This window comes from Scleropages formosus, chromosome 8 (assembly GCF_900964775.1).
Source record: "Scleropages formosus chromosome 8, fSclFor1.1, whole genome shotgun sequence".
NCBI lineage: Eukaryota > Metazoa > Chordata > Actinopteri > Osteoglossiformes > Osteoglossidae > Scleropages > Scleropages formosus.
The window spans coordinates 23,298,777-23,321,941 of record NC_041813.1 but is presented as its reverse complement, the minus strand read 5'-3'; the positions used below and the strand labels follow the sequence as shown (position 1 = coordinate 23,321,941).

Sequence of the window (23,165 nt, the reverse complement as noted above, 5' to 3'; positions counted from 1 at the left end):
GTCATCAAGATGAAGGAGGGTACTACAGCAGGAGGTGGTATTCAAACCTGGGTCCTTTGAGTGGAAGATGGCAGCTCTTATCACTGTGCCATGTGCTGCCAGCTGATTTTCTTGAATGACATAAATCAAAATGGTTTGTAATTTGTCAAGTTTATAGTCTGTACAGTGCCAACCTGAGCTGGTTTTGATCTGCACAGCTGAAACTATTTTCATCTGAATGCGGCACTTAATGGTGCGTTTTTCATAGCGTTGAAAGGAATTTGTGTCTGTGACAGGCTAGGTATGTTGGGTCCGGGGAGTGACGCAACATGACGCGGTACTTGGTGAAGTCTAACGCATAATAAACCAGGAAATGGGAGTGTTTGGCAATATCGGCACATCAGCATCAAATGCATCTCCGCAGCGTGAAGACTCCTTTAGTGCGGTATTCCGGTGAAATGCTGGGGCCGCACCTAACCTATGTCTCTTGTTCAGGTGCAGAAAATAACCCAGGAGCTGAATATGGCTGCGCTACTGCATGTCTGTGTTACTCGAGCAGTATCCTGATCCTTGATAGAAGTGTATATTAATTCTGAAAGCTATTTGTTTTGCTCACAAAATAAATATTTTGATTTACTTAAACATTTCTTGAACAGTTAATCACTAAGACTGATCACTCTTTAATTTCACAAATACATAGAAGAAAAGTATAATCATAGAAAGTGGTTTTCTAAAATGGTTTGGTTTAACGATAGGTAATAAATAATCGGAAGTTCACAGCTTAAACAATGTTAAACTGGAAGCTGTGTTCTTAACTGCCTTTTTATTTAAAATATTTATATTGTTTTTATATTGATAACTCTAATTTGTTAACCCATACAAACAGATATTAATTTATTTTTTCTGAACAGTAAAAAAAACAAAGAAAAAAAAAAAAAAGGAAAGAATTGGAAGTACCCAAAAATGTCGATTTCGATTTAAATGTTGTTGTGATGTGCCAGTTAACCCATTACCTGTAATTTGAAATACTAGGTCTATATGCAAAGTGTTTGATTTTGATATCACAGAGTAGTATCAGGAAGTGGATGTTTCCGTTTGTATTCATACTGATAGCTGTTATGTAAAGTTTATCATAAATAAACATTTGGTAATGTTCGTAATCTTGTCATCTTGATCAGCAGCGCTCATGAACGCCAGGCATGAGCTGTAAGCACAGTGGAAGTGAGCTGAACTGAATTAAAATGGACCCCCACTCTTGTTTCGTGATTAACTTCCATTTGGCTGATAAACACAGGTCAAATTCATTTGGCTATGAACAATTTTCAGAGGTGTGAACAAAATTAAATTACAAATAATCAGTGACTGGAGATGTTCAAGAAAATGATAGTTTTGTAACTCAGTTGTTAACTTGAGGAGGAACTGGTGAACTTTTGAGGTGCTGGGGGGAAAAAATTGTGATAGACTTGAAAAATATTAATTTTCATAAAATGATGCAAGGTATTACAACCTTCTGTGTGGAAAAAGACTTTGATGCTGCTCCTTGATTGCTCTTACGCTTAGGGTCCTTGGAAATCGCGACGTGCACGATTGTTGAGGTAAACACGTCTGACCTGTGCAAGGTGTTCACCAGAAATATGTTGTGTCCAAAAGCAGCAGCTCTGCGAGCTTGCCCATGACCTGCAGTCTGAAATGTAGGTTTCTGGGTTACTACCACTTACGATGTAGCTGGGGAGTGGACAGCAGGAGCTGCAACTGGATCCTTCCACAGCTCAATGGCTTTTGTACTTCACTGACTAGCTGTGTTTTTTTACAGCAGTCCTCTCACAGAGATTATAGAGTAGAATTTGCCTATAATTGCAGGGAGAAAGGAGTGCTGCCCAGAATAGCAAAGTTCTCTGTGGAAAAGCATCCTCTCAACTCTCAGGTCCACATGTGAGGGGAGGCAGCGAGAGCAGTCGCTTCTCGACAGCACATCACACTCTTATGACATTTTATGACATTTTCACTTTTCAGCCTGTAACGGTAATATTATTTTTGCTTTTTCCCACCTGTAGCTATGGCCATCTGTCTGAACTGTTGACTTCTTCACCCAGTTCAGCTGGATTATTAGGGACTGTAGCAAGCTGGAAACTCCGGGGGTTTTTGAGACGGTCTGCGAAATGCACGGCTTGTTCTCCTGGGGCTTTGAGCTATGGCCAGTGTACTTCTCTCACAAGAGCTCAAAGGCAGTAGTTGGTGACACGGTGTCTGCTGATGTTGGTACGGTACAGGGGTGCGAAATGTGCGGACATGTCCCGCAAGTCCTCTCGGCGGCGTGGCGCCACTTGCTTCTGGAAGCCCTCGGCCTTGACGCCTCTGCCGTTTCCTGATGGTTCACCTTTGACGAAGCCAAGATAAACCTTTGTGCTCAAGTGGTGGAAGTGCCGTGAAGTACTCTCGGTTCACAATTGGAACAACTATGAAACGTGAAGTGATGGTGCGTACCAGAAGGTTGGGTTCCGGCCAAGAGGCCAAGGCCAAACTGGTGCTAGCATGGAGATGAACAATAAAATGGCCATTTCTTTTTTCTTTTTCTTTAAATTAAAATAAATGAGTTGTACCCTGGTGTCACGTAGCACAGTTGACTGTGAGGCATTAGTCATTTTTAGGATGTAACAAAGGTAGCCGGTCATTTTCGGACATATATCGGTGTTTAGTGTTGTACTCTCAAAATGATTCCTTGCTTTTTTTTTTTTTTAAACACCTTGAAGACACATCTTTCATAAGAACAATAAATGTGCCTTATTTCTTTTAATATTGATGATAAATAGAGCCCAACTTCTGTAAGCATATAGATAGTTTTTTCCATATGTGGAATGTGTGACAAAAAAGCATGAAGATGTGTAGTGCACTCAGTTTTGTGGATGGTGGTTTTTGTTTAGTTTCATATTCCAGCACACCAATTACAGGGACAAAGTGGCTTTAATCTGTAACGTGTATTTTCATGCATGTTGCTTAAAATTTCAGATTACAGGACATTTTGTATGTAGTCCCCTCCATTTTAGGCAATCAAAACTGTTGCACGGTTTACTTTGTAGTTGCGATCACATGTCTTTTTGTTTTTTTGGGTAGTGCGTGCATAGAAAGGCTGTTTATGTGTAGTCTTAATTCTGGTTTGACTACATCAAACCTATTGCTTGGTGCTGGATCATACAGTAGAACATTGACTCCAAACACACTGCTCTAGAGGTCAAGGAATGTAAGTGGAAGAGGTAAATTCTGCACTGGTGAAGTCCGTGAAGCTCGTGAAACCAACAGGATACATAGTATGCTGAAGATGAGCGCGAAACAAATACCTAAGACAAGCAGAAGATGGCACCTGGGCTCCTACCTGGGGTGTACCGTACATAATGCCCAGTGCTTCTGAGACCACTGTGACCTTGTACTGGGCAACAAGTAACTGATAATGGATGGGTTAAAGTGCAGGCCCTTTGGCTAATTCCATTTCTCATTATTATTTCATGCCTATGACTTCAAACTTCTAGCCCTGAAGATTCCAAATGGCATATGATCATGGTTCAAAAGGGTTTCATTTGCTTGGAGTTGTTTAATTTTGGTTTATCTGTCATATTTCCAGGAAGAAACCATGTCGTAATTATAATATTAAATTGATTTTGCTTGTGGGCCGTGAATGATAAACTAAATACCATGCCCCTTTTTTTAATTGATTGACTGTGTAAATTTATTGACTGTGGTGGGGAAATCACGCAGTGGCTTCACAGTGCAACAGTCATAACTCTTTGCTCTCATGGCTCTAGTAAAATACAAGCAGTTCCACTACCAAATGATCTTAACCATATACAGAACATGTTTGTTTCTTTTTTTTTAAAAAAATTCCCTACAGTTTGATAATTCTAATGGAAGAAGGTGTTGGTGTTTATGCTTAAGAGGTGGATATGGATTTTGCTGAGGTATATGCTTCAGTCTTCAGCCTTACTGACACTAGTATCACATCCATAGACCTTATTTTTGAAAGCATTGCCAAGTATTTTAGGCGAGTCATATGGTTCTGCTGGCAATAATCAGGATTTAATATGCTTTGGGTAAGTACCTTGCTCAAGGGTACTGCAGATGGAGGTGGGATTCAGATGTTTGACCTTTGGGTCCAAAGGCAGCAGACTAGCTGTCCTAGACCCTGTTCCAGGTCGTTCTGGTTACAGGTGGTGATCCTTTCCCGTGACTTCTACTCTTAAAATATATTCATTTCAAACTTGGTATTGATTTATTTTTTTCTGCATGATGATAGTTTGCCTAATATTTTAATACCAAGGATTATGCAGAAGTAGTGATGGTACCAAAATTGTTCTGCATGTCACTGAAATTCCTTATTAAACTGGCCGTCTCCTATAATTTTTTAAAAACCCTTTTCCATGCCATGTGATATAGAACATATACAATACACTTCAGCATAAAATGTACTGTATTTATTTTACAGGTAATTTCACTGTGTTTTGTTTCCCCCCACCAAACACAGAAAAGGAAAAAGTGTGTAAAGTGTTATGATTACAGCTGCTGCCCTTGGACCCATAGGTCACAGGTTTGAATCCCATCTCCAGCTGTTACACACTCGAACAAGGTATTTACCCTAAATTGCTCCAGTAAAGTTATGTAGCGGTTGCTAATGGGTTAATAATTGTAAGTTGTTTTGTATCAAAGCGTGAGCTAAATGAAAAAATGTCAAGTTATATTATTTATACATTTTATTATATATACAAGTTATTCAAGTATCATGTAAGTTTTAGATCTTAATTTCAAAATGGCAAATGATATTTATTCATTGTAGGCCTGTAAGCCATGCACATGCATGAGTTTCAGTGCCTTCGCAAAGGTGAATGTTGTTATTTGGTTGTAGATATGTACCTTAATGAAGACACACTGATGAACATGGTGCAGAAATGGCACTGTTGTTTTAATGTATCATTGACTATATGTGGCACTAACCAGCTGATGACTCTATATAGACTACTAAAATATTCTGTCCTACGTGTACTCCACTTTGTAGTATTCTGGTTGCACTTTGATTTAGAGGCAATTTCACCTTTGCGTACGTGGGAATTTAGATGTCGAAAAAAGTCCATTTTGAAACAATCTACCTTCCCAACTTGCCTAAACAGGCAATTGTAAAGTCCTTGCCACTAGCTCAACATGTTTATGAATTTGCTATGTGAAGGCAGATTGATTGAGATGGTTAAGGTAAGAAACTGGTAAATAGCTGTGCAGTTCATTAAGCAGCTCTGATTCATAAGTGATTCTGGGCTGGGGCACCATGCTGCCTCTAATCCAAGAGCATGTGGCCTTTCTTAAATCTCCATGCCATTTGATCTCTCACTGGTTGTGGATTTTTTTTTTTTTTTAATTTTTAGTGGTCTTCACTCTTACAAAATAACTGTAGTGCTTCCGCAGGAATAGTTTCATGATTTTGCTCTTAAATAGATGAGAGTGGTGTATATTAACATTCTCTGCACATTATTATTTACATTTTTTGGCAAAACATCCTTTCTTTGAAAAGTATTTTTAGGTTAATTATTTAAGGGTTGCATTTGTAATTAAATTTTTGCCAGAATAATCATTTATATTACAAGTTACATGACATGTATTATTGTTCTAAAATTTTACATCTCCTTTCGTTATGGCACTTGTACATTTTTATTGACAATACATTTTTTCATATCATTAACTTGTTAATAGGGCCCAAAAGGTAAAGTTAAAAAAAAAAAAAAAGAAATTTTTGCTCAGCTGTATGCCTTGTTCATGCAACAGGCTTACTATTGTCCTATGTTACGCGGAAAAGCATTTTTTCGTTTTGCTTGTCATTTTACTTCCACAGTGGGTATTTTATTCCCTACAATGCCAAGTACCGGACATTTCATGAACAAGAAACAGACTTTGTGTCTGAAACCCAAAGGGTTTTTTCCCCTTACTGGCTTCAGTCTGGTTGTTTTCTGGCTAAATCTAGTGTATTAACCTCTGTGTTACCATGGAAACAATGATAGCCACAGTTGCTCCAGAACAAATCCCAGTCTATGCTTCCTATCACACCGATAGTCTCAGCCAATCGCAACCATTGATTAAGGTATATGAATTACAACTGAAATAGCAGATTCAGGACTATAATTTTTAATTAATTTAGCCAACACTTTTCTCCAAAGCACCTAACGGTGGAAACATGCTTGTCAGCGTAACGCCAGTTGATGGTGGCAGCCTGGCCATCCTTACGAGGGAATGCATCGGCAGTGATGACCCACTCCTCGGGGAGAATCATCCCGCAGTCTCACACCACCAATATGGCCATCGGCACATTGTCACCTGTAGGGAGATGGTTCAGCCTACAGTGGGAACTGACTGAGCTGCTTCCTGATGCTCCACCTGCCACACAGACATACCGTTTGTCCTTTGTCTACATACTTTTCTCACTTAATCTGTGGTGATATCATCGTAAACTTCCTTCTTCTGTATGCTGCAGTGTTCTAGTTTCCTCACTGCATCACAAGAAGCTTAAGTCACCCTGGATATATTGTTCAGGTAAAGAAATGTATCGCCCAAATAAAAGTATTCAAGATGACTTACGGATCTGATTTTAAGTGTTTAAAACACAATTACCTTATATCCTCTACAACATTTTAAGTCACACTAAATTAAGATATTTGATCAGAAAGTTAAATTAATAAAGCAGAAAAAACTGCTAGTGTACAATGATAGTAAACACACACACATTTTCTGAACCGCTAGTCCCATATGGGGGTCACGGGGAACCGGAGCTTACTCGGCAACACAGGGCGTAAGGCCAGAGGGGGAGGGGACACACCCAGGACGGTACGCCAGTCCATCGCAAGGCACCCCAAGCGGGACTCGAACCCCAGACCCACCAGAGAGCAGGACGCGGTCCAACCCACTGCGCCACCGCGCCCCCCATGATAGTAAACAAAAAGGGGAATAGTGTGTAAGCACAGGGCTGATGCAAAAGCTGCTTTAATATGGGGAGAACAGTGTAGGATCACACGGACTGGGTGAGCTGTGGCCAGGAATACAACAAAATAAATCCATAAAACATGGTTCTTAGTACATTTACATTTGTTCACCTGACTGATGTCAAAGCAACTTAATGTTATGCTACTTGCATTGATTTATCTTTTTATACAGCTGGATAATTTCCACTATCATTAATCAAGGGTGTTGCAGCAGGAGCAACCAGATTTTGCTTCATTTTAGAAATAAACTAAAAATGTAACCATTAATTATATTTTGGAAATCATCAGAAATGAACTTCAGATTTACACAATGCTATGCAATGTGTAATTTTTACTTGCTTTGCAGAGTGAAAAACACCGGTAGTGATATAGGGACAGCTGGAAGTGTAGTGGTTAGAGCTACTGCCTTTGGACCCAAGAATCGCAAGTTCGCTTTCCTCCTCTGGCTGCAGTATCCTTGAGCAAGGTACTTATCCTAAATTGTGCTGATAAAGTTATCCAGCTGTTGAAAGCACCTTCACAATATAAGTTGCTTTGGGAAAAAAGTGTCTGCTAAATAAATAAATATATTAATGTGTGGTGTCACTTTGTTATATAAAATATATGTAGTTGTTTTAACATGGCCTTTTTCTACAATTACTCATTCACATTCTCTTAAAGAGTAGTAATTGGAGTCTCCCTCCCAAGGGGAATTTATCCAATTGGGTAATTTCATTGTATGAATTACCCTCACTATGTGTGGAATGGGTGGATTTTTTTTTTTTTTTTTTTTTTTTTCCTTCCCCCCCCCTCCCCTAAATCACAGGAGGTGACTCTCCACATTCCTGTCTTGTTTTTTTGAATCCTGGAATGCCAGCTGATGTATTTTTTTCTGGTTGAGGACAATTTGTGCTCCGCCTGCCTGTGTGGTTTGAGTAATTCATGAACTCCTGTATTGGATGTGAGTAGATGATGTCGCAGCTCACTTAGCATGAGAACAGGAGATCTCCATGGAGGAATTTCTCTTCCATACCAGCTTTGCTTCTCTGAACCTGACAGCAGGTCAACTAAGGGTTCGCTTAAATGGAGCACCGAATCCCTGCAGGAGTGCTGGGTTGAGATTGGTGGCATGTCCTATTCATGCTGTATTTATGTCCAGCTCGAGTGCGTGCGTCCGCTTTTCAGCGGTAGCTGCTCTTGGCGGTTTAAGACATCTTTCCCTTTCTTTTGCCTTTGATGGGAGTGATCTTCCCAAAGTGCAGCTCTCATTCTTTGACAGCGTGCTTATAATTGCTCTGAGATAACATCACCGGGCAGAACAAAAAAGGTGGAGGCTACAGGTCATGGCCAGGTTTAGGCCCAAAGTAGATGAGGCTTGAGTGTGGCTGCTCAGCGCCAGCCGTTCTGGGTGCCTCCGTGTCACAGGGATTGGGAACAAAAGCCCTCATTACAATAGATTGCGATTAGGAGGGAAGTGATAAAGAAAGCATATTGAGGAGAAAGCACGGCTCCAACAAAACACTTTTCCTACGGAGGTTTTCCGCGAATTCTCACAACCGCCATTAGGTCATACTTATTGTTAACAATTCAGGTCACAGCTTTGAAGAGATGTCACTTTTTTTTTCTTTTTTTTTTTTGCCTCCTGCTTAGATAAGGAGCTCTGTAAGCTGCTGACTAGTGCATTTCTTGCAAGCAGATGCCGTTTTCCCAGTGGACTTTGGAGGACTGAGAGTTACAAAATACAGCATGCACTGGTGTTTAACAACCTGCAAACTATAACTCAGCTATTAAAGCTCACACATTAAACAGTTTTGGTGCACTGGAAATGTACATATGTGCTTAGTAATTCCCAGTAATATTGGCTTGCCTTGAGATAAGGAAGATGGATATGAATGGAAAAGGTGACAGCCCAAACCCTATGGTAGGTTGCTTAGGTACTCATGGAAGCTTTCCTCTTGCTCCCTTGCAGGAGTCCAGGTTGGTGCAGAGAGAGACAGCGCTATTGCAGACCGGAGTGGACAGCCTTGGGCCTTGTGCCCTGTGTTTGAACGTAAGGACACCTGCGAATGTCTGCTTTCCCAACCACTGTGCTACGCCTGAGCTCCTGTGTGCACCTGCCTAGAGTAATTTACCCAGAGCAGTGGTCATGTTCATGGAGAATGGTCAGTCCAGTTCAAATTTGGGATGTGTGAACTACAGCGTTCTATTCAGAGATGATCACGTTGCTAATTACTGACTGGGGCAGCTGGTGGTCTAGTGGTTAGAGCGGCTGCCTTTGAACAGGTTGCGAGTTCGATCCCCACCTCCGGCTATAGTACCCTTCAGCAAGGCACTTATCCTAAAATTGCTCCACTAACATTACCTACCTGTATAAATGGGTAAAGAACTAAGTACCTTAACATCATAAGTCGCTTTGTAGAAAAGCACCAGCTAAATTTAAAATATGGCTGAGCAACTGAGGGTTTCCCAGTCTTGCGCTGGGATTTGGACTTTTTTTAGTTTAAGATGAGCCCTTAATTACTGAGGTTTCATTGTGCTGTTAAAAAAAATATCTAGATATTCATCATTCGACTATCAATTGGTAGTCTAAATATTTTAACGTGTTGTCTAGTGTCACTTTTTAATAACTCTTCCTAAAAAGAATTGTCACAGGTACAAATAATTGAAATTTTGAGATGGATTGCAACAATAGTTGTTCTCAACTATGCTTAGTTCATCTGATGAACTAACCTCTCCTGAGATTTCAAGCTGTAATGTAATGTTTGAGGTACAAGCCTCTCTCAACTACTGAGCAGATATTATTGCTACCACGTTACTACAGAGGTACTGATTTTTTTTTTTTTTTTTTAATTATTTGTAACGTGCTATTCATTACATTTGAGCAGCTTTTGCAAACCAGCACCATGATTTGCACATGGGACATCCCGGTGTTATGCAAGATGCTCTGCTATTGGGGCACATCTTTAAAGAAGGACCACTTTGCTTTCCTCACGCATTTAGCGCTACCTTCCCATAAATCATGGGAGAAAGCTGCGTTCAGCAGGATCTGAGCTGTTCTACTGCGATTGTCCACCCCCTGCCTGCCTTAGCACTAACAGGCCAAAACGGAGGTCTGTGTGTGGGGGTCCGTCGGGGTCTTTGGGGAGCTGCCCTGCCTTTTCTCACATTAGGTGCTTTTATGGCTCTGATAAAAGAGAAGAAACGATGCAGGTCATCCACAGTGCAGGAGAACATTGTACAATTCTTATTCACAGGTCAGAATTAACTTTGTGTGTGAGAGAGAGAGAAAGAAAGAGACAGACGCAGAGAGAGACAGCGAGACCCCCACCCCTGGGATTCCTGTACCATGCCACAGCTCCTGATCTTATCTGCTGGCCAGTGGGGGGGAAACCATGGGATATTTTGCTTTGGACCAAACCCTTCCTACCATTTACTACAGGAGACTGGACATTGGGCTTGCTTTTTCGTTTCGCTAAAGTACATCAAAATGGGGGGGGGATAAAACATTATTTACGTTATTATCATGTTTCCCAGCAGGATATCTCATAGTGCTGCCATCACTTGGGGCTGGAGCTTACAGTGCAGGGTGAGTGGTGTGCAGCACTTTCCTGTAATAATCATGTGTGTTCATGATTATTAAGTGCTATTTTACTTAGTGTAAATGCCGGTTGCTTTACAACAGCAATAGCTGTATAAATATTTTGAAAAATATGGAGTAATTACTGCCACACCCCATGCAAGTGCTAGCGTTGTTTTAAATATGTACTTTTTGTGTAAGTGCAGCGCAGCTTCGGTCTGGTTGTGATTGAACGGCGTTGCTTTTACTGGGATACTTGTGCTGATGGCCACACTTTTAGTTCCGCTCCTGTGAACTCTGTAGTCCAGCTTCGCCCTGGTGCTTGAGGAGCCCTGTGTATGTTGCTTTTGTTCCGTGCAAGTTCCCAATTGTTAACTCAACTGAATTACCACTTTGAAATCTGTGTCGTTGAAAAATTCTTAAACCGGATTTGTTATTTCCTGCTAAATGCATGCAGTCTGACGCAACTGTCCAAATTACGGGGCCCAGCCGAAAACTTCGTTCAAATTTTGATTTAATCATTACTGTATTTTACGAAATGAAATCATTAGTATTAGTTATTTTTCTTACATGAAAAAAATTCTGTGTTTGAGTCATGTTTTTAGGACAAGGAGATTGACTGTGCAGCACAGCAGATCAAATTCAGCAGTACTAGAAATCATATACAGTGGGGTGCTGTGGATGTGTACCACTGCAGTACTTTCTTCAAAAACATTGTTTATACTTTTAGGAAAGCAGAATTTAAATGACAAAAAATCTGTGCTGTATTTTAATTTATTTTTTAATTTTGAGATGAAATGCAGCTCTCTTCTGGCATGCATCTGTGTGCGTACATGTTATATTATGAGAAATGGTCATGAAATAGGAACAGTGCATCAATTTTCCAGTTTTTTTCATTGTCCAGCTTTATTATCCATTAGTTTGTAACCAGTTCTTTTTTTTTTTTTTTTTAAAGAATCTAAATGAACGGTCTCTTTACTGCACACTTGCATAAGATCTCTCTCTCTCTCTCACACACACACACACACACACACACACACACACACACACACACACACACACTTTCTGAACCGCTTGGCCCATACAGGGAACCGGAGCCTAACCCGGCAACACAGGGCGTAAGGCCGGAGGGGACACACCCAGGACGGGACACCAGTCCATCACAAGGCACCCTAAGCGGGACTCGAACCCCAGACCCACTGGAGTGCAGGACCCGGTCCAACCCACTGTGCCACTCCTCCCCCTTGCATAAGATCCGTACCAACTTTTTTGGTACTTTCAAGAAGAGAACATCACTTGATGTTATTAGTGTGTGTGTGGATTAATTAACATTTACTAAAAATTGAGAATTATTAATAATTAAGTTCTTTATGCTACTTTTGCCCTGCACTTATAAGTGATTAATGAGCTCAACTAACCAGAATGAAGCATTTATCCAGGATGTCATCCAGTTATAAACGCCTATAAACAATGGTGTATGTTGTTGGTTGCCTTGCTCACAATTTTTTTTTTTAAAGTCCTGTTAGGGCTACTTACAAGTAGAGTATTGTGCTGACGAATGACTCTGAAAACCAGACATAAATATTTGTTGTGGAACGAGCATTCATATTATAGTCTGTTTTATTGATTCTAAATGAGGCTGACCACAAGTTCTTTGGGTTCCCCCTCCCGATGTTCTGCCACGTTGCTCTGAAAAGGGGCAGGTGGGCCGTGCTCACAGACGAGTAGAGGCTTGCCCACACTCAGCAGTGCTGCACATGTAATTAAGTCCAAATCTGTCTGGGTTTTAATACATGGCAGAAAATTTGTCAAAGAACCCTTTTTTTTTTTTTTTTTTTTTTTTTTTGAAGCATTAACTGTATTTCTGGTATTTCACCGACAGGACTTTACACCCTTTCCTTGTCCCAGTGTGAGTGACTTTAACTTTCACAAGTGGCTTTACTGTACTGTTTACGCTCGGGGGGACTGGTTTTAATCCATTACCTTGGAACCAAATCTCCCTAAACCGCTTTAAGCCTTTCAGCGGTCACATGTTCCCCGGAGTGGTCACCTGCTTCTTCCTGCAACCAGATTTGTCAGGAACGTGCTCTTCAGATCGGTGGTTGTGCAACCAGAGCAGCGAAAGAAAACACGCAGCCTGATGAGCTAGCGTGAGACGGCCGAGGAGCAGTTATTGCGCTTGTGGTCAAATTTCAGCATAGTGCGTTACATTTGGAAGTTGTCATGTGTTCCATTGCCAGGAAGAATATGCAGGGAATGATTTCGCTAGTGGTCCTACTGTTAAAACCTGGTAGATGTTCCAGAACGTGTTGCGTAGATAGCCGTCATACAGGATGCATCTCTTCAAAAGGCGAAAGGTCGTATATAATTTGATACCCTGTCTGCGTCAGCATGGCAACAAATCTCTCGTTTTGCTTTTGATAAAGGCACAAGGATTTTTCCAGTCCAACAGGCCTAAAGAAAACCTTGTGTGACAAAATCCTACAGTTACCACTGACAAGGAACTGATCGTTTGTGTGTACACACACACACTTTCAGAACCGCTTGTCCCATACGGGGTTGCGGGGAACCGGAGCCTACCCGGCAACACAGGGCGTAAGGCCGGAGGGGGAGGGGACAAACCCAGGACGGGACGCCAGTCCGTCGGAAGGCACCCCAAGCAGGACTTGAACCTCAGACCCACTGGAGAGCAGGACTGTGGTCCAACCCACTGCGCCACCGCGCCCCCTCCGTTTGTGTGTATTTCTTGTAAAATGTTACGATGCTATGGGGGGCGCGGTGGCGCAGTGGGTTGGACCGCGTCCTGCTCTCTGGTGGGTCTGGGGTTCGAGTCCCGCTTGGGGTGCCTTGCGACGGACTGGCGTACCGTCCTGGGTGTGTCCCCTCCCCCTCCGGCCTTACGCCCTGTGTTGCCGGGTAGGCTCCGGTTCCCCGCAACCCCGTATGGGACAAGCGGTTCAGAAAGTGTGTGTGTGTGTGTGTGTGTGTGTGTGTGTGTGTGTGTGTTACGATGCTTCCTGGGAAGATTGTGAAATGCACTGAGTTTTTAAAAAAAAAAAAAATTGATATCACATGTTGGGAGAAACATCAGTAGTCAAACACAGTCCATCTGTACTTTGAGCAGCCACACATTGGAATGGCCAGGGCATAACAATATTATGTTTTTAGCGAAATTTAGAAAAATCTTCTTTTGATCGCCGCGCAATTAGAATTTGCCTATTTGGGAGATTTTTTTTTCTCTTTTTTTTTTCTTTTTTTTTTTTTTTTTTTTAAAGGAACAAATGAACCACATTGAGTTACAGATGGGTGTATTGTCCAATAGCAATATTACTATCACGTAAAACAGATTTTGAACAACAAAGTACTGTATGTACATTGGATTGACTACACCCCCAATAGTCTGATCATGTCAGGATGAGCTGTACTTTTGAGGCTTTGTATAGTTCGTATATTAAAATGAATGACCTAGAAGTCCATTATGAATATGAAGCATTTTCACCATCAGTTTTAATACATAAGTAAAACAGCTTAGACTCTCATGGTGACATTGTACAGTGTAAAAATCACATTGTACCTTTCTCCTTCCTTTTTTCTGCCACGCTAAGTGCCGCTGTTGAGAAGAGGCTTGTGTTGGGGTATTGGTGCAGGATGGAGAAGGAGGAGCTGAAGATCGTGAACAAAGGCCTGGAAGATGAGATGGTGAGTGGTTGCGCCCCAGCTAATCCAGAAATACTTGTACATGATTCCCTCCCGTAACTTGTAAGGTAGCGAATTTGTACACAAAACACATATGCTGTACGTTACAGAATGTATTCAACAGGGCAATTCTGCCTTTATTCATATGCCACCCAGGATTCATTGTTCAAAAAGTCAGTACAGGGAATCTGTAGCTGTGTCGTAAGAACATTTGAAATGCAGAAAGTGTGTTTTATTAAGAGTTGCACATGACCTTTGTTTTGCAGAAGGTTTGAAGGGCTGAAAAATGGATGTTTTGTGAAGGAGCATTACAAAAGGGTCAGGATACAGTGAGGTGTAACTCAGGGTCATGGCTTTTTTGTGGTGTTACGCTGCAGGATGCCTGCGGAGATGAAGACAGGTACACTTTTTACTGCCCAGCTTAGAAATATAGTTTCTTCAATAAGTATCAGTGTTGTTCTTCCGCAGGTTTAATTGTCATGACTCAAGTTAACGTGAAGTCTGTGAATGTATGATTGTTCGTAGCATCACCATGAAAAACAGCAGTCTTCAGCATCAGTGTTATTTCCTGAAGATTCATGGAATTCGTTTTGGATCAAGTGGAATTATTTACCAAATTGTTGTTTGAACTGGCATGCAGGTTAATAGCTCACAAAGTGTTAGAATTAGTTGCTGTGTGTGGGAACCTGCCCCTAGGGGCCAACAGTGGTCATGTGTGCTACTGCAGGAGATCTCGGGGTACAGGCTGTGCCGATGGAAGTTGGCACTGGTGGGCATCGGCGTCCTCTGCACAGGGGGCTTCCTGCTGCTCCTCCTCTACTGGCTTCCTGAGTGGTGTGTAAAGGGCACGTGCACACGGACCTCCGTCCGCGACGCCCAGGTGGTGCTGCTCCAATCCACCGTAAGTACCTTGCACCCAGGCCGTCTCACTGTGCTTCAGGGTTGTTCGGGGTCCCCGCTGATGGTGTTCGCAGTGCATCCACCAACAATTAAGTCAGCTTTTCTTTTATTAATAATATCTGTAAGGCAGCGTAGTGGTGCAGCAGAACGCACGGGTGCTTCACGGCATCTAGTTTGCGCGGTTAGGTGGAGGTTTGATTTCCCCCTCAGTCTGTGTGGAATTTGCTTTTTTTTTCCCATGTTTATGTGGTTTTCCTCCCACAGTCCAAAGACATGCTGTAGGTGGGTGGGTCCCTCTCTAAATTGCCCTCAGCGTGCGTGCGTGTGTCTGGCTTCCCTGTGATGGACTGGTGTCCTTTCCGGGGTGTACCCTCCCTGTTCTAGCCTGCTGTGCTCCTGGGGCAGGCTCCGAACTGTGGTGGCCCTGTGTTAGAATAAGTGCATCTCTTTGAGCGAGTGAGGCACCTGTGTCTCCTCCCACTTAATTTACATATGTTGTAGATGTCCTGCAGGAGGAGCACTAATGCGCATTCGTGTTGTCCCTGTGTCTCAGGACGAGTTTAAGAGGTGGTTCCTCGCCAAGGTGCGTGTGATACTGGCCCCGGGGAGGAACCCCTTCGACAACCTGGATTCCCAGACCACCTTGACTGTGGCCAACGGTCATGGTCCCTCAGGAGGCCTCATCAGGAAAGCCCAGGACTTGCAGGTAGTGGCCATTTCTCTGCTGCCCCAGACACGTGAACGTTTGTCTGCTTATCTGCAGTGTTCAGCTCTGGTCTGGCACTGGACTGTTCATTCTCTGTTGTAATTTTGCAGGGTGAGATAAATTGTAGGTTTTCCTGTTTCTCTTTGTTCCACTGGAAACATTAACATTTGATCCGCATGATAATTCATGCGACTAGAATGTGAATGTCTTGACACCCTTCTTAAATGGTAATTGTGATCATACCGGTGAAATGTAACCTTTTGTGCTTGTTTTTGTATGTGGATGCATTTGCAATTTCTCAGTGTGCTCTTTCTGCCTCTGTGCTGCAGTGACCTAGTGCTGTTCAACTGTTAAATTTTTCTGTCACTCAAAGGGAGAAGTTGTCATGTTGGCAGTGGTCCTCTGGGTGTAGAACAGGTTCAGATAGCAAGCGTGAACTGGGGGCAGACTGGATGAAGTGTAGCTGTGGAGCTGTGCTTACCTTTGGTGTAAAAATTAGAAGGTTCCCCTCCCCCTGATGCCTGGGCCCTTGGACACCATCTGATGATAATCCCTCTTCAGTAGTACCCTGGTAAAGGAGTTGACCTCGGCTCTGCAACCTAGATCACTCAGCTGTACTAAGTGCTGCTGCTGTAGTACCCTCGAGCAAAGTACTTAGCATGAATCACTCCAGGAAAAGTTACACAGCTGTATAGATGGGTAAATCGCTGTAGGTAGTTTAATACTGTAAGTTGCTTTGGAGAGGATCGTCAGATAAATGTGAATCTAGATGGAATCAAGTTTTTTCGGTCGCTGTACATCTGGCTGAGGTCAAGGGTAAACTGTGTTTTCTCCAGTGCCCACAATTAAGGCCCTTGTGATTAGAGATGAGATTTGCTGGTTATTTTTTTCTGTTTTTTGTTTGTTTTCCGCAGATCCGCTATTTCACACTCCACAGCACAAAATACTTTTGGAATGATACAATCCAGAATTTTGAAGTATTCATGTAAGCAGATTGTTTTAAATTTACTTTTAATCTTATTTCCAGTTCCTAAAACTCCCCAAAATTTCATTTCGTGCCGCTTTTCCTGATTCACACGCAAGTATAATGGTGGTTATGCTGATATTTCTGTATAAGACAGACAGTGAATACTGAAATTGAAAAGGGTGTTATCTAGATGAATGTTACTTTAGAGATAAAGTAAGTCATTTTTAATAGACGTGCTGGAAACCTTTTTCGTTGATGATTAACAATACTTTTGTTGTATAAGTACTTGAAAAATGAGAAGAAAAATTGTCTCTAAATTTTGGCCTCCTCAATATAGGCACTGTTACGAACCCAAGACGTTTAGTTTCTAGGTTTCAGCAGCTGTACTCAACCTTTTGACTGATACTGTACACTAATCTGCTGTCTTGCTTTTGGCTGCAGTGGCTTGGAGGACCAGAAGGTGACCTGCTCCGCCGTCCATTCTGAGCACAGTGCTGGGCTCACCAAGACCCAGCAGGATTACAGGTACACTGTTTTATGGTAAACTAACCACTGGCCATGAGGATGAAGAGCATGCTTGTCAGCAACTGGTTATTTTTTTTGTCGTCTAAATAATAGAAATGCTAATAATAGAAACATACATTTGTTTATCCGGTTGGTAGTTTCTGTGAAATTCTCTGAAAAAAATAATAAATTTTTAATACCTGCTGTGGGTAGAGCAAATTTCTGTTCCATCTGTGTGACATTTTGCTGCCCCTAATGGCAGAAGGCTGAACTGCAGGGCATTTTATGCAGGTGGAGAAAACAATAAGAAAAAGTAAACTTGGAAATGTTTGTATCTTTGAAAATGTGTAAGTCTGATGCAACACAAGGTACAAATGTATTTAACACTAATATTGCTTTATCTTTACAGGAAGCTGTTTTTCGGAGTCAATGAAATTGCAGTGAAAGTGCCTTCTGTTTTCAAGCTGCTAATTAAAGAGGTAAGTACTCTGCAGAGGTTTTTTTTTTTTTTTTTTTTTTTGGTCCTCCTAAACTAATAGGAGGCTTGTAAGTGGAGTACTGGTTAGAGGTGCGGCTTTAAGCTTGGAGGACCCAAATCTGAATCTCACTTCTTGCTGTAATACCCTTGAGCAAGGTATTTACCCAGAACTGCTCAAGTTAAAATTTACCCAGCTCTCTAAATGGGTAAACAAGTGTCAGCAAGATGTATAAATGTAATAGCTGTACACCACAGGTTAGCAGTTTAATTAGTATGTTAAGCTGCAATATTGTCTGGTACTCTCAGTAGATACTACTAATTTATTTATTTATTGTAAAGAAATGAGTTTCATGAGCCACTGTGGTTTCTTTCTCATCTTAATCAAAGGAAGAATAATTTTGAATTTATGAACTGGGTAAGAGCAATGAACTAATGTAATCAGTAAGTATTTAATTATAAATATCTAACCACTTGATTACGTTCTCTGATTTCTAATTAACTCAGACTGGGGAATTCAGATCAAAGTGTTTTGTCAGTCAGCAGTTTTGCAGAACATACTTTTTTTTTTTTTTTTTTTTTTCTTTCTTTTTGAGTAAGCAGTCCTCTTGTCCTTCTTTCCCCCCAGGTCCTGAACCCATTCTACATCTTCCAGCTCTTTAGTGTTATTCTTTGGAGTGCTGATGAGTACTACTACTATGCCGTGGCCATTGTTTTCATGTCGCTCATATCGATAGCTACCTCGTTGTACACCATCAAAAAGGTGAGCTGGACTGTGTGTGCAGGGCCATTTACTTTGACATAAAGGCAGCGGTGCTGTTTGATTTGTCTAGGGCAGCTGAACTCCCACTGTCACTTGGCAGAATGTTAAATCGTAGCCGTTTTCGAAGTAGCTATTCGGTTAAACTGTCAGATTTCACAGGCAGGTTTTTTTGCATTTACATGTTTTTTTTTGTGTGTTTTTTTTTCAGCAATATATAATGCTCCATGACATGGTGGCAGCACATAGCATTGTTCGAGTGTCTGTCTGCAGAGCTAATAATGGTATGTTAGTCTCCCTCTTCAGTCTTCTCTTTTTCATGTGATTGTTCAATACCAGTCAAAAGTTTGTACATTACATATAAGTATAGATACACACACACACACACACATAATTACATACATATATACATACATCCATCTTCTTGCCCACTTGTCCTTCTAGGGTCGCGGTGGCAACAGGAATAATGCATATATATATATAATATAGAACAATTTAGATCAGGAAATGTGCCCAGGTGTCTTCCCAGAACTTCTGCAGCATTGCTCAGAGATGTAGAATGTGTCTGTGTCACTTTGCTATCACTTTCGTCTGCAGTTCATCGCATACAGGTGTATGCAAACTTTTGACTGGTACTGTATGTATTTGGGCTTGAGTATAAAATTTGAAATTCTGAGGAGAAGATGTACGCAGTGTTTGTGTTTGGAAGCTTGCTGTGGCTTCAGACTGCGGCGTGAGTCTCACTGCAGGCTCATGGAGGGTGCAGCAGTGCGTGTTGGAAAAGTATCAGCAATTTTCCTGCATCTCGCAGGTTTTTCTTGTTTCCTCTCTGCTTTGGCTGGCGCTGCATTAATGTTCCCCTCCTGCAGAAATCGAGGAGACCATGTCCACGGACCTAGTCCCTGGTGATGTCATGATAATTCCCACGAATGGGATCATCATGCCCTGCGATGCTGTGCTTATCAGTGGTACCTGCATCGTGAACGAGAGCATGCTCACAGGTAACTGGGACAGTTTTCATTTTCTCTCAGACCAAGGAGAGAAATATCTTTTGCTGCAGAGAATTTGATATGAATACGAAAACAACTGTGTAATGGCCATGAGCAGTCATACAGCTGCACAAGGATGCGAACAGCTGTAATTTGGCAGTTGTGTTCTTGTGAGACCTCATGCAAAAAAGAAAAAAATAGGGCCTTTATATTTTCATTATAACTTGATGGGGAGAGAGGGTGGTTTTGAGGTTGCTGAATTATAAATATTTATACAGAACAGCAAAATTTGCAACAAAAGGACAAAATTGCGGCGTACCTCTCAGCAAACTCTTCACAACAATGCACTACGCATTTAACAGCAATGAGGACAATATGTTGCTGTAAATCTGTATTCTTCCACAAACCTCAAAACTTAACACGTGAGATGGAATTGCAGATTAGTAAACGTGTGCAAAAGTTCGAGTTTTACAGTCAGCGTAGACCTATTCATCGAGCAGCCTTGATTGCTGTCTTCATGTCTTTTAACAGTGTGAAGAGCATTCAGATTTAAGGTGTTAACAGGTTGTATTTGAGGTGTGATCAGAAAATGTTGTGAAACCAGTGTGCCAACTTTGTCCTTCTAAGCAGCCTGGCAAGTCTAAAACCGTTGACTTCACTGTGTTAGTGGTGACTCGGGTTTGTGAGGTCATATTCCATTGTTGTTTTGTTGAAGAAAATAGAATTAAATTTTCCCTTGTTGTGGCTTTTCTTGTGTCTTCTTATCTGTTAACAAGGTAAATAATTGGCTGACGAATCATAACTGTATGGCTACACTGGCCACACTTTCCTGACTCTGCACCCTACCACTTCTGGCTGTTCTTCGAAGTTAAAATGACAGTGAAATGTGCAGCAGGTGGCGTCCTGATTAAAGCTGCCACATTTGGACTTGAAGCTAGCAAGTTCAGATCTTTTCTCCTAATGTAGTACCCTCAATCGAGATACTGCTTACCCCAAACTGATACAGTGAAAATACATCCTGCTGTATAAATGAGTAACTGCATTAACGAATAAGTGGAAAGGTACCCATTTTGAGAGGTCCCAAAGGCTATGAAAAAGTGTCTGAAAGCATTAACGGCAGATGATTTTCATATCTGCTTCCAAAACCCTGAGGTTACAAACTCAACTTTTCTCAAATCTAATCATTTTTTTTAAGCATGTTAATCTACCGTATATTTTCCACACCTCATATCGTCTGCATTTTTTGCATCTTTGCCTCTGTGGTCCAGAGTTGAGTTCCTATAATTTAAAGTACTCTTGTTATCAGCAGATTGCTTCCTTGCTTGCTTGTGTATTTCATTAAAATGCTCATTTTTACCGAATCGTCATTTTTGTCATGTCCTTCAGCGGCGAATGTGCAAATGCTGTCATACATGCTGTCCCGTTTGCTTGTCTGTCTCCCTAGGTGAGAGTGTCCCCGTCACCAAAACCAACCTACCCGACCCTGGACACAGTGTGAAGAGGGAAGCGGGCGACAGCACTTACAGCACGGAGGAGCACAAGAGGCACACGCTGTTCTGCGGAACCAGTGTCATCCAAACGCGCTTCTACTCGGGAGAACAGGTCAAGGCAGTGGTGGTCAGGACAGGTAACAACCCCTACAGTCACTTTTTTTCTGATTTGTGATTTTACCACAAAACGCGAAGTCATCGCGTTAGGCAAATTCCCATCATTAGGGGTTGATTTTCCATTATTTCTTATGGGGAAAAAAATGTCACCTAAAATTTAAGAATAAACCTAAACATTTTTTTTTTTTTTTTACACCTGACAGTGATTAATGCCATAATATTTGTAATGAAGAAAATGACCACACACACACGTTATCTGAACCGCTTGTCCCATACGGGGTCGCGGGGAACCGGAGCCTACCCAGCAACACAGGGCATAGGGCCGGAGGGGGAGGGGACACACCCAGGATGGGATGCCAGTTCGTTGCAAGACACCCCAAGCGGGACTCGAACCCCAGACCCACTGGAAAGCAGGACCTGGGCCAACCCACTGCGCCACCACGCCCCCCAAGCAAATGACCATCTTCATTGATTTGTAATGAAAATAAATGTTTTGTATTCAGCATTTTTACTTCACTATTACTGGTATGATTTACTACAGCTTACATATTTTCATATTGCTATGTAACGCCTCCTGCTTTCCCAGGCTTCAGTACCGCCAAGGGTCAGCTGGTGCGCTCCATCCTCTACCCCAAGCCCACCGATTTCAAATTGTACCGTGACGCCTACCTCTTCCTGCTGTGCCTGGTGGGTGTGGCAGGGATCGGCTTTGTGTACTCCATCGTCCTGAGCATCATAAACCACGTAGGTGCCTTTGTTTTCTCAGCAGCACTAGGATATAGGTAGGAAAACTGAACAGCCCGATGCTGACTTCCTGAGACGCCTGGCATCTGATCTGACTCTAGGTGCCGGCTAAAACTATCATCATCGAGTCACTGGACATCATCACTATCACGGTGCCCCCTGCTCTTCCTGCTGCCATGACGGCAGGTATCGTCTACGCCCAGCGTCGCCTCAAGCGCATCGGCATCTTCTGCATCAGCCCCCAGAGGATCAACATCTGTGGACAGATCAACCTGGTGTGCTTTGATAAGGTGCGCTGACACACACGGACATATCTTCTGAGGTCCTCCTTCAGTGAAGTAAAGAAGTCTTGAGGTACAGTCAGTGTGAATGTTGGGCTTCATGCGGGTATTAACGCTTCAGCTCATATTGCAACAGAGACAGAGTCCCCAGACTGAGCAATACAGTAATTCCATGGACTTCCGACAAGCCTTTGCAGCAGTTTGTATGTTTTAATGTTTTTACTTGCTCCTTGCGTAGACGGGCACTCTTACTGAAGATGGGCTGGACCTTTGGGGGATCCATCGAGCAGAGAAGGGCAGGTGAGAAGGACTATGAACATGCTCATGTTCAGTGACACTGTCTTGTTCATACTATTTGGTGAGTGCACTGAGCAATTTCTCCTTGGCATGAATAGTGTCCTTGTCTGTCTATAGCTACCTATGTATTTATGTGTCTACACATGTATAGACACAAATGGAGGAAGTCCTCTGACCACCACATCCATTAACTTTATATTTTCTATCCCTAGCGTTTGGTTTTAACATCTTAACAACAGCAGCTCCATCTGATAACATCGTAACAAGGCGCCATATCTGTTATTGTTTGGCTATCTAGCAACAGCTGTATTGTGTTTACAAAACTTTGTTTGGGATTCCCCGCAAATCAGTGTTTATTTAAAATAGCTATCGAGAAAAAAGTGACTATTCAATATCCAATAATATTCTATAGTATTAACTACAGTATTAATAAATAATTACCTGTGCTGTATTTCATTTCATAAGTGTTATTTTGACATAAATGTGTGAAATTGGTAAAATATAAACATTTATAAGCCCCATTATATAACTCAGCATTGATGCATGTTAATTGTTTATATGTCCTTATGGTTCATAAAACAGTATAAGTGGATTGTCAACTAACAATGTACAGACACTCCTTGACTTGCGCAAATAGACCATTCTTCCTGTTATGTAAGTCAAAATTTACATATGAGGAAGATGCAGCTTCCTGCCT

General features: G+C 41.9%; 1 protein-coding gene across 3 annotated transcripts in view; it reads left to right on the top strand.

Annotated features, from left to right (window-relative positions):
* atp13a3 (ATPase 13A3) overlaps positions 1 to 23,165 on the top strand; it is a 41,209-nt gene that overhangs the window by 3,847 nt on the left and 14,197 nt on the right. For 2 of the 3 annotated variants that reach the window (XM_018757348.2, XM_018757346.2), the window contains exons 2-15: positions 8,935 to 9,015; positions 14,148 to 14,241; positions 14,966 to 15,139; positions 15,692 to 15,844; positions 16,759 to 16,829; positions 17,253 to 17,336; positions 17,725 to 17,794; positions 18,419 to 18,553; positions 18,762 to 18,834; positions 19,420 to 19,551; positions 20,984 to 21,166; positions 21,733 to 21,890; positions 21,992 to 22,180; positions 22,410 to 22,471. In XM_018757348.2, the coding sequence (XP_018612864.1) occupies positions 14,191 to 14,241; positions 14,966 to 15,139; positions 15,692 to 15,844; positions 16,759 to 16,829; positions 17,253 to 17,336; positions 17,725 to 17,794; positions 18,419 to 18,553; positions 18,762 to 18,834; positions 19,420 to 19,551; positions 20,984 to 21,166; positions 21,733 to 21,890; positions 21,992 to 22,180; positions 22,410 to 22,471 (1,535 nt within the window). In that variant the 5' untranslated portion in view covers positions 8,935 to 9,015; positions 14,148 to 14,190. The remainder of the gene's footprint in view (positions 1 to 8,934; positions 9,016 to 14,147; positions 14,242 to 14,965; positions 15,140 to 15,691; positions 15,845 to 16,758; positions 16,830 to 17,252; positions 17,337 to 17,724; positions 17,795 to 18,418; positions 18,554 to 18,761; positions 18,835 to 19,419; positions 19,552 to 20,983; positions 21,167 to 21,732; positions 21,891 to 21,991; positions 22,181 to 22,409; positions 22,472 to 23,165) is intronic. The other variant, XM_018757347.2, reaches the window with a different exon arrangement.